General features: G+C 43.3%; 1 protein-coding gene across 1 annotated transcript in view; it reads right to left on the reverse strand.

Moving 5' to 3' along the window:
• The window catches only part of Dhc1 (Dynein heavy chain 1), a 313,825-nt gene extending 306,543 nt beyond the window's left edge, over positions 1-7,282 (reverse strand). The window contains exons 1-3 of the mRNA XM_070102646.1: positions 7,156-7,282; positions 6,402-6,566; positions 1,934-2,041 (exon numbers count right to left, since the gene is read on the reverse strand). Of these exons, the coding sequence (XP_069958747.1) occupies positions 1,934-2,041; positions 6,402-6,566; positions 7,156-7,269 (387 nt within the window). The 5' untranslated portion in view covers positions 7,270-7,282. The remainder of the gene's footprint in view (positions 1-1,933; positions 2,042-6,401; positions 6,567-7,155) is intronic.
• Between the last annotated feature and the right edge of the window lie 4,379 nt (positions 7,283-11,661).

Consider the following 11,661-nt stretch of genomic DNA (forward strand, 5'->3'; position numbering starts at 1 on the left):
AATTGTCACACTATGGTATAAGAGGGCACTCCCTCAACTACCTAAAGTCTTTCCTCAGTAACAGAAGCCAATATGTGTACACAAACGGGGCAAACTCTTCAGCACAGCCAATTACAGTTGGTGTCCCACAGGGAAGTGTCCTAGGCCCTCTTCTCTTTCTCATATACATAAATGACCTACCAAATGCATCGCAACTTCTCAAACCCACACTATTTGCAGATGACACTACATACGTCTTCTCTCACCCGAGCCCAGTCACGCTAGCCAATACCGAATTGCAGAAAATATCTACCTGGATGAGTACTAACAAACTTACTCTAAACATTGACAAAACCTACTTCATTCAGTTTGGTAACAGAGCTACAGACGTCCCTCTTAACATAAAGATAAACGGATCACCTATCACAAAACTCACAGAGGGAAAATTCTTAGGAATCCACCTTGATAATAGACTCAAATTTCAAACACATATACAACAAATTTCCCCAAAAAATTCCAAGACCGTAGGCATACTATCGAAGATACGGTACTATGTTCCACAGTCAGCCCTCCTGGCCCTATATCACTCACTTATTTACTCCTATCTCACCTATTAATTACCCAACAAAAGGCTGCAGTCAGAATGATAACAAATTCCCACTACAGGCAGCACACTCCACCAATATTCAAAACTCTAAACCTACTCACCATTCAAAACATCCATACTTATTACTGCACCTACTACATTCATAGAACACTTAATTCTGATATAAACCCTCCCCTCAAACGTCTCCTTACCAACCTTAACAGAACACATGACCATAACACAATGCACAGATCACTCTTTGATGTTCCTCGTGTCCATCCCACGCTATGCAAAAACTCAATGCACATAAAAGGCCCTAAAATCTGGAATTCATTACCTGTGAATATAAAAGAAACACTGTTTATAAATTCAAGTCTCTTCTCAAAAGTCACTTTCTCACCCACAACTAAATAAATACTGAATAATTATATCTCATAAATTGTATCTCGTAAATGTTTCTCATTATTGTATCTCATAAATGTCTTACCTGTGACCCAATCAAACTTTATTTTTGAATTACATTACCAAACAGAATACTCCAATCTACTGAATGCTCAGCAACACAGTAAATGACCATATGATCTGTCTTTGTAATACTCATTTGTGCTAAATTGTTATCTGTTTGCAATAATGTATTTACCACTGAATATATCATTGCTTAGTTAATCTTAACTTAATTTTAAGCCTGTTCATAATGCTCTGCATACAAGGGGCTTTGGCATGTTGCACTGTAATAACTTTGTACTTCACTGTATTATGTTCAAATTAATAATAAATAAATAAATAAATTGTAGTCAGCTGGTCCAGTGGCTTACGCAATGGCCTCGAGTTTTACGACTCACTCAATGTGGGTTCAAGCCCCACCCGTTCCTGGTTTACAATCGTGTTATTACGATTTTGTGACACATAAATCACATTTTACATATATAGTTTGCTATTTCATATTGTAGTATATTATTTATACTATTTTACATTATTATATGAAGATTGAGGTACATTCTACAAGATTGATGGACTGAACACATCGACTCCAGGTTGAGGGACTGATTACCTCATTCTCCTCCTCTCCTTATGCCTTTCTCTTTGTATTGGACTGAAGAAGCCACTGTGTGGCGAAACGTTTCCTGAATAAAGATTCCCATATGCTGCATAAGTGTCTCAATCTTCAACTTGTCGGTTTTTCAAACCATTCATCACATCACATTATTATATATAGAATGGTAAACTTGTATCTAGTAAAGTCCCTTTGGTTCCTGAACTTTCAAATGACACTCAATGTTTTAATTAAAATTTGATGTCCATTAAATGTATTGGATGGCGGTATTCTTCAACACAGGATAAAGTTGGGCACACCAGAAGTGATCTCACCTTGATGAGCAGAGCTGAGAGTTTATCCGAAGTGTTGTAGTACTTGGAGATGGAGTGAATCATCCGCACTGTGTTGAACAACATCATGATGTATGGAATCATTCCAGGCTGTAGGAATGACAACATTTTATTCCAGGTCTGAAGGAATAACTGAGTATTATTCCAGAACTTTGGAAATAGTTGTGTTTTACTGCAGGGTTCTGGGAACAGTTGTGTTTTATTGCAGGGTTGTAGGAACAGTTGTATTTTATTGCAGGGTTGTAAGAACAATTGTATTTTATTGCAGGGTTGTAAGAACAGTTGTGTTTTTTTTCCAGGGTGTGGGAACAATTGTGTTTTATTCCAGGGTTGTGGGAACAGTTGTGCTTTATTACAGGGTTGTAAACAGATATATTTTATTCCTGGGCTTTGAGAACAAATGTGTTTTGGCTCTAGGGTTTAAGAATAAGTTTGTTTATAGGTTTAACAAGAATGTTTTAGGTCCAGTGTTTGAGAATAAGTGTTTTAGTTTTAAGGTTTTAGAAAAGTGTTTTAGTTCTAAGATTTATGAAAATGTGTTTTATTTCTAAGGTATCAGGAAAAGTGTTTTGTTTGTAAGGTTTCAGGTAAAATGTTTTAGTTTTAAGGTTTTAGGAAAAGTGTTTTAGTTTTAAGGTTTTAGGTGGTATTGTGCCCTATACAAGACCATAGACCTACATTCCTGCAGCTGCCTCAGTACTCTACCTTTCTCAAGGGCAGGCACCTTACATGCCTTGCACACCCACCACCTCAAGCTGACCACATCATGAGGAGCCAGTCTATCAGCATCCTGTCGGCCAACATTAGAGGTTTCATTACTAATGTTGGAGAGCTCACACATAGTTTTGTGAACACTCGACGTCCCGACATGATAGCTGTTGTTGAAACATTTTTGGACGACAGGACTCCAGAAAATTTTGCAAGAATTGCTGGCTACATCTCATGGATGAGAAGAGACAGGCAAGGGCAAGGAGGAGGTGTTGCTGTGTGCTTCTCTAAAAGTGTTCATGCCCAGCACATTGATGTTGCCGTCCCTACTCATCTTGAAATGATGTTCTTCAAGCTCTACATAAACACTATTGCCTCTGTACTAGCATGTGCAATGTACAGACCTCAGTGGCAACATGCAGACCCCATCAACTTCTTAATGGAAAATATTGACTCCCTTCTGCTACAACACAACTGTCAACATATCATAATTGTTGGTGACCTCAACCAACACCTTATACAGAGGGACTTTGATGACCTTCTTACAGTATTTGACATGAGAAACTTTGTTGATTTCCCTACTCACATCTCTGGCTCCTCCTTTGACCCAGTAGTGAGTGATCTGGCAGAAGGTATAGTCACTTATCAACTCCTCGGCTACGTTGGATCATCTGACCACAAGGCTGTTTTTACGACACTTAAGATCCCAACAGAACGAGATGAGGTGTCCACACGCACAACCTGGCTATGGGAAAGAGGTAATTGGCCAGCCCTTTGCTCTGAGCTCGCCACCACCGATTGGAATGCTCTTCTCCAAGGGGATGTTGACAACCAAGTGAAAGCCTTCACTGGACACATCCTTAATCTACAACAAGAACACATTTATCACCGGCAATATGTGACGAAGCCTACAGATCAGCCTTGGTTTGGCTTTCTTTGTAGAGAGGCTGCTACTGCTAAGTACAAGGCATGACTAAGGTATAAGAGACATCCTACCACCTATAACAGGAACTTGCACGGGCAAGCCTGTAGGCATGTGGGTGACGTTCAAAAGTGGGCCATTGCTAAATGGAAGGTGGACACAAAAAGAAAGCTAGTATCAGGTAGGGTAGGCTCCAAAACCTGGTGATCCGTGGTCAAGGACAGACAAGGTTATCTGCCTGATGAACTCATTCCACCTCTAAATCGACAGGATGGGACCACCTCTAGTAGTAGTCCAGAGAAGGTGAACCTCTTTACCGAACACTTCGCTACCAAAATGCAAATTCCTGATCCAGCAAGGGACCCTCCTTGGCTAGCTGCAAGAACTGTGTCAAAACTGTCAGTGGTGACAAAAAGGCAGTGGTGACAATAAGGAGGTGCATTTCCTTCTTAAATCTCTTGACCAAGAAAAGAGGGTGGGCCGAGACAAGTTGAGCCCAAGATTGCTGAGAAGATGTGCAGACCAGCTAGCAGCACCTCTAACTCGCATCTTTCAGCACTGCCTAGTACAGTGTAAATGGCCCTCTCTGTGGAAAGAGGCAAATGTAGTCCCTGTTCACAAAAAGAAGAGCAGAGCAGAAAACAACAACTACAGACCAGTGTCACTCCTGTCAATCACTGGTAAGATCCTTGAGACAATAATCTCAAGACAAATGACAGAGTTTTTTGACTACCACTCACTACTTTATGGCCGTCAATATGGCTTCAGGAAAGGTTACTCTGCTGCTGATCTGTTGTTAAACCTCTCCACTAAGTGGCACCAGTCACTAGATGAATCCAAAGTCAGCTGTGTGGTAGCACTGGACATTGCTGGTGTTTTCGACCGGGTGTGGCACTAGGGCCTCTTAGCAAAACTTCAAGCACTGGGAATTGCAGGCTCTACGCTATGTCTCCTCAGTAATTACCTTCATGGTAGATCTCTAAGGGTAGTTCTCAATGGAACGGAATCAGCAAGACATCCTACTGGGGCAAGTGATCCACAAGGAAGCGTGCTGGGACCATTGTTATGGAATGTCTACTTCAATGACCTTCTTCATCTCATCCCAGAATCTCATGCATATGCAGACGACTGTACACTGACATTCACTTATCCAAGAGAAGAAATGCCAGCTGCTCTAAGCTACATCAATCACCAGCTAAGAGCTATATCAGCTTAGGGAAATAGATGGCAAGTAACATTTGCACCTGAGAAAACGCAAATGATGATGGTCTCTAGGCACCATGATGGTAATGCTGGTGCAGTAGTAAGGATGAATGGGAGGGTGTTGGCACCTGGAGAAAAAGTTGATATCCTTGGGGTGAAATTTGACTACAAACTGACCATGAAAAACCATGTTCTAAATCTTGCAAACAAGGCAGCCAGGAAGCTTACAGCACTTCGCCGTATCTCGCATCTGCTTGACAGTAGGGGTTGCAAGATTCTGTACGAGGCACAAGTACGCTCACACCTTGAGTATGCTCCACTTTCTGGGTTTGCCTGCCCCCCTTCTCATCTGCGACTGCTTGACAGAATAGAGAACAGAGCGAGACCTCTCATCTCTCGCCTGGACCCATCCTGGATAGATCTGTCATTTCAGCAGAGCCTTCAACACAGGAGGGATGTGGGTGGCCTTACTGTTATGTAAAAGGCCAATATTGTCAAAGTATTACACTTGGATCCACTTCGAGGACAGCGTGAAACAAGCTTTTATGCCACAAGACGGGCAGAAAGTAGCAACTTCACTCTGGTGTACCCTTCTCCAGAACATCACTCCATCTGAGGTCATACATACCCAGGATGACTCGAGTATGGAACACATTCGTACAGCCCACAGATGGCTCCAACTTCATCCTGTTCCCTACTTGTATGTCTCATAACAATAAAAATGCTTTCAAATAAGCTGATGTAGGTAACAGCTCTTAGCTTGCCAATAAAGCTAGGGATCCTTAACCTTGTCAAACCCTGTGTAAAAAAAAAAGTGTTTTAATTCTAAGCTTATAGAAAAAATGTTTTAGTTGCAAGGTTTTACAAAAAGTGTTTTAGTTCTGAGGTCAGAAGAAATGTGTTTTAGTTTTAAGATTTGAGAACAAGTGTATTTTAGTTCCACGGTATGAAAACAAGTACGTTTTAGTTTTATAGTTTTAGAACATGTAAGGTTTAGCTTTAGTGTTCGAGAACAATTCTGTTTTAGTTCTAGATGTTGGCAATGAGCTCTTGATTCAAGGCATTGACGCTACTCTCCCTCCATCAAATCAAACCTGATATGACTTTCATTCTCCAGACACAAAATGACTCCTACGAGTTCATATCTTTCCCAAGATTTGAAGAATCAAATGGATCATTGGTAACAATCGTAAGATAATGTAGCCCACATCTATAATTTTTTTATGTAATATTAAGTAATTTTAATCTTAGCCTAAGTCTGCTCAAAATGTATCCCATGGGCTCTAATAAACGCTATTACTTTCGCATATTACTTTGGCAATAATATATTATTCTTATTACGTAAATATTCCCACCGAGGTAATGTGACCCAAAAAATAAGGAAATACATTCACCATCAATTACTCAGTCGTTATCAATAACATCCTAAACACCTCATTTAGACTGTAGTCACTGTGCTTCCCACTTCTAAGATTCAAGTCCGGTTAACCGGTTTCCATGAATACTTTCATAAATATGGCTATCTGACCGGCGGTCAGACACTCTCTGGCCGCGGGTTCAAATCCCGCCCGTGGTATGGTTTTTTTATGGCTATCTGAATCGTGAATCCACACTCACAGGATCATTTAGATACAGCGGGTGGCAGTACTCTTCGATGGCATACACAAACTTGACATTATCCTTGGCCTCGGCCAGGTTGTGGGTCACCCTCGCGTCCATCTCCTTCCATGTCTTGAGTACCTTCGACCTCGCCAGCTGGAGCACCAACACCGCTCCACGTACCTGTCCAATGCAATGTTAGGTTAATATCTTAAACTAGGATATGACAGTTACCCAAGGAACTGTAAGAACAACTGAGATTATCTTCTGAGAACCATCCACTTTTACCTAGATTAATTAAGAACCATCGTGTTAATATGTGTATGAGACTAGGATAGTAAATCAAAAGGCTCTCTCGACTTCTTGCAAATTATATTAGTCTTCGCCTATACTCTAACGTCAAGAATATTTTTATCCCTAACCAGGGATTAAACTCAGTTTATATACACTGAGATACACACTTCTAGGTGTATGTACTCTATATACTCAGGTGATGACAATTGTGTAATTAATTACTCATCTTCATTATCAGGCTGATTTAAATACCTGTAATAGTAAAGTTAAATTAATAATAATGCAAAATATAATGAATTAATAACTCATTACTGAGTATACAATAATTTTACCACAATTGTGCCAGAATTAACACCTCGAACTGTGCATGGATTTCTAGAACCTCAATGAGTCGTGAATTTCTGTCAGCGTTAGCTGAGGTGACTCCATCAGTTCAAAAAGAAAATTAAACTTAGCCTGTCGTCTCCTCCAACTTTACCCGAGGCGATTCCATCTGTTCAGAGAGGAACTTGAACTTAGCCATCCGTCTCTTCCAGTATTCCAGCTCATCTTGAGGACCAGCCTCGTCACTCTCCTGTCTAAGCTGCTCCATCTCTATTAGCACCGACTCTGTAGGAGGACAGTGGTAATGGAAGGTGGCAGAAGTGGTAATGGAAGGTGGCAGAAGTGGTAATGGAAGGTGGCAGAAGTGGTAATGGAAGGTGGCAGAAGTGGTAATGGAAGGTGGCAGAGTGGTAATGGAAGGTGGCAGAAGTGGTAATGGAAGGTGGCAGAAGTGGTAATGGAAGGTGGCAGAGTGGTAATGGAAGGTGGCAGAGTGATAATGCAAGGTGGCAGAAGTGGTAATGGAAGGTGGCAGAGTGGTAATGGAAGGTGGCAGAGTGGTAATGGAAGGTGGCAGAAGTGGTAATGGAAGGTGGCAGAGTGGTAATGGAAGGTGGCAGAGTGGTAATGGAAGGTGGCAGAGTGGTAATGGAAGGTGGCAGAGTGGTAATGCAAGGTGGCAAAAGTGGTAATGGAAGGTGGCAGAGTGGTAATGGAGCGTGGCAGAGTGGTAATGGAAGGTGGCAGAGTGGTAATGGAAGGTGGCAGAGTGGTAATGGAAGGCGGCAGAGTGGTAATGGGAGGTGGCAGAGTGATAATGTAAGGTGGCAGAAGTGGTAATGGAAGGTGGCAGAGTGGTAATGCAAGGTGGCAGAGTGGTAATGCAAGGTGGCAAAAGTGGTAATGGAAGGTGGCAGAGTGATAATGGAAGGTGGCAGAGTGGTAATGGAGCGTGGCAGAGTGGTAATGGAAGGTGGCAGAGTGGTAATGGAAGGTGGCAGAGTGGTAATGGAAGGTGGCAGAGTGGTAATGGAAGGTGGCAGAGTGGTAATGGAAGGTGGCAGAGTGGTAATGGAAGGTGGCAGAGTGGTAATGGAAGGTGGCAGAGTGGTAATGGAATGTGGCAGAGTGGAAATGGAAGGTGGCAGACGTGGTAATGGAAGGTGGCAGAGTGGTAATGGAAGGTGGCAGAGTGATATGGAAGGTGGCAAGTGGGTGGCAGAGTGGTAATGGAAGGTGGCAGAGTGGTAATGGAAGGTGGCAGAGTGGTAATGGAAGGTGGCAGAGTGGTAATGGAAGGTGGCAGAGTGATAATGCAAGGTGGCAGAAGTGGTAATGGAAGGTGGCATAGTGGAAATGTAAGGTGGCAGAGTGGTAATGGAAGGTGGCAGAGTGGTAATGGAAGGCGGCAGAAGTGGCAATGGAAGGTGCGAAGGGGGAGGGGTGGTAATGGGGGAAAAAAGGGGAATGGAAGGGGGAGAGGATAATGAAGGTGGCAGGAAATGGTAATGGAATTAAAACAAGGTAAAAAGGAAGGGGAGGGGGGTAATGGAAAGGGGGAGAGTGGCAAAGGGAAAGGGGGCAGGGGGTGGTAATGGAAGGTGGCAGAGTGGAATGGAAATTTGGGAGAGGAAATGGGAGGGCAGAAAGGGGAATGGGAAAGGGGCAGAGGGAAAGAAAGGGGAGAGTGGTAATTGGAAAGGGGATAAGGAAGGGGGAATGGAAGAAGGCAGAGTGGTAATGGAAAGGGATAAAATGGAAAAGGAAGGCAAGAGGGTAATGGGGAAAGGGGGAGAGTGGAAAGGAAAGGGGGCAGAGGGAATGGGAAGGGTGGAGAGTGGTAATGGAAGGTGGCAGGTTGGGAATGGGAAGGGGGAGAGTGGTAATGGGGGGGTGGAGAGTAAGGGGGGGAGAGGGAATGGAAGGTGGCAGGGGTGGAAGGGGAAAGGGAGCAAAAGGGTAATGGGGGGGGGCAGGGGTGATAATGAAAGGGGGCAGAATGGTAAGGAAGGTGGCAGAGTGGTAATGGGAAAGGGGCAGAATTGGGAATGGAAAGGGGGGAGGGATAATGGAAGGGGCAGAATGGTAATGGGAAGGGGGCAATTAATGAAAGGGGAAAAGTGGTAATTTTGGGGGAAGTGGGAAAAGGAAGGTGGCAGAGGGTAATGCAAGGGGGCAAAAGGAATTTAAGGTGGGGAAGTGGGAAAAGGAAAGGGGAGAGTGGAATGGGAAAGGGGGCAGAGTGGTAATGGGAAGGGGGCAGAGGGGAATGGGAAAGGGGGCAGAAATGGTTTAAAGGAAGGGGGAGAGGGGAATGAAGGTGGCAAAATGGTAATGGGAAAGGGGGCAGAGGTAATGGAAGGGGGCAAAAGGGTAAGGAAAGGGGGCAGAGTAATGGAAGGTGGCAGAGGGTAATGGAAAGGGGGCAGAGTGGTAATGCAAGGTCAGAGGAAGAAGGTGGCAAAAGTGGACGGAAAGGTTGGAAAATGGAATGGAAATTTGGGAGAAGTGGGGAAAAGAAGGTGGGAAGTGGTAATGGAAGGTTAAAAATGGTAATGGGGAAGGGCAGGAATGGTAATGGAAGGTTGGCAGAATTTAAAAAAAATGCAAGGTTTGGGAGGAAGGGTTTAAAGGGGAATGGGGCAGAAGGTTTTAAAGGAAAAAAAGGTGGCCAAGGAGGATAATGGAAAAAGTGGCAAAAAAGTGGTAATGGCAAAGGGGGGAAAAAAATGGGGTAAAAGGGGAAAATGGCAAGGAAAAGGGTGGAAGGTTGGGAGAGTGGTTTTTAATGGGAAAGGGACAGAAAAGGGGAATTAAAGGGCAGAGTTTTTAATTTTAAGGTGGCAGAGGGGTTTTAAAGAAAAAAAGGTTTGGAAAAAGTGGTAATGGAAAAAATGGAAGTGGAAAAGGAAGGTGGCGGAAATGGTAATGGGAAAGGGGGAGGGGTGGTAATGGAAGGGGCAGAAGGGTGGGGGAATGAAGGTTTTGGAAGGGGGGTGGTAATGGGAAAGGGGGCAGGAAATGGTAATGGGTGTGGAGGCTGGTAATGGGAAAGGGGGCAGAGTGGTAATTGGGAAAGGGGGCAAGAAGGGGGGTTAAGGGGAAAGGGGAAGGAAAGGGGGTAATGGAAAGGGGGCAGAGTGGTAATGGAAGGTGGCAGAGGTAAAATGGAGCAGAGCAGAATGAAATGTGGCAGAGTGGTAATGGAAGGCAGACGTGAAATAGAAGGTATAGAGTGGTAATGGCTGCAGCAGAGTGATAATGCAAGGTGGCAGAAGTGGTAATGGAAGGTGGCATAGTGGAAATGTAAGGTGGCAGAATAGTAATGGAAGGTGGCAGAGTGGTAATGGAAGGTTGTTATGGTAATGGTTGCAGAAGAGGTAATGAGGTGGCAGAGTGGTAATGCACAGTGGCAAAAGTGGTAATGGAATTTGGCAGAGTGGATAATGGAATATGCAGGAGTATAATGGAGCGTGGAGGGAATGGAAGGTGGCAGAAGTGGCAATGGAAGGTGGCATAGTGGAAATGTAAATGTACAGAGTTTAATGAAGGTGGATAGTGGTAATGGAAGACGGCAGATGGCAATGAAGGTAGATGGTAATGAAGGTGGCAGAATGATAATGGAAGGTAAGCAGAAGTGGTAATGAAGGTACAGAAGTGTTAATGGAAGGTACAGAAGTGGCAATGGGAAGGCAGGTAAGTGGTAATACAAGGTGGTATGGTAATGCAAGGTAAGGTATGGCATTGGAAGGTAAGGAAGTGGTAATGCAAGGTGGCAGAAGTGGTAATGGAAGGTGGCAGAAGTGGTAATGGAAGGTGGCAGAAGTGGTAATGGAAGGTGGCAGAAGTGGTAATGGAAGGTGGCAGAAGTGGTAATGAAAGGTGGTAGAAGTGGTAACGGAAGGTGGCAGAAGTGGTAATGAAAGGTGTTAGAAGTGGTAACGGAAGGTGGCAGAATGGTAATGGAAGGTGTGTGAAATGGTAAAGGAGAGAGGGCGAAGAGAGGTAAGGGAGAGAGAGTAATAGTGAGGTAGAGGGGAGTGAGGGAACATTAAACTTAGGTAAGGAGAGAACACTTGTGAAGAGGAAGGGAACAGTGGTGTGGGAGGAAGAGAGAAGAAATGAGGAAAAAACAGTAATGAAGGGATCAGTGGTGAAGGGGAGAGAGGAAGTAAAGGGCAGTAGTGAGAGAATTATTAAGGCTGTAATTCACTTGTACACTAACTTTATTCTTAAAGCCTTAATTAAGAAATAGAATAAATGCATAGAGATGGTATTAAAAAGGGCTATATACACCTAGTATATCTCTAGTGTATTTATATACTTCATGTTATTTTACATGTGAATTTCGTCCATAATAACTCACAAGCAGTCGATATTTTTAATAGTGAGAGTGGCAACTTTCACCACCTTGTCCGGAGATCACCTCCACTCTTGCAGGAAAAATAACTCGGAATAATTCAAGAATACCAGTGTTGCTTTTTTCCATTAGAATCCTTTGGTTCTCTTTCTCAAAATGCCTCCCACAACAATCAATTAAACCCCAGGAACCTATTTACTGCTTGATAAATATGAGTAATAGGTGAATGAAAATATGCCAAAAGTTTCCACTTATCCCAGGAGGGAAAACCCAACCCCATTAGATTAAAGATTTTGTTAT

Source organism: Cherax quadricarinatus, chromosome 82, assembly GCF_038502225.1.
Source record: "Cherax quadricarinatus isolate ZL_2023a chromosome 82, ASM3850222v1, whole genome shotgun sequence".
Classification (NCBI taxonomy): Eukaryota; Metazoa; Arthropoda; class Malacostraca; order Decapoda; family Parastacidae; genus Cherax; species Cherax quadricarinatus.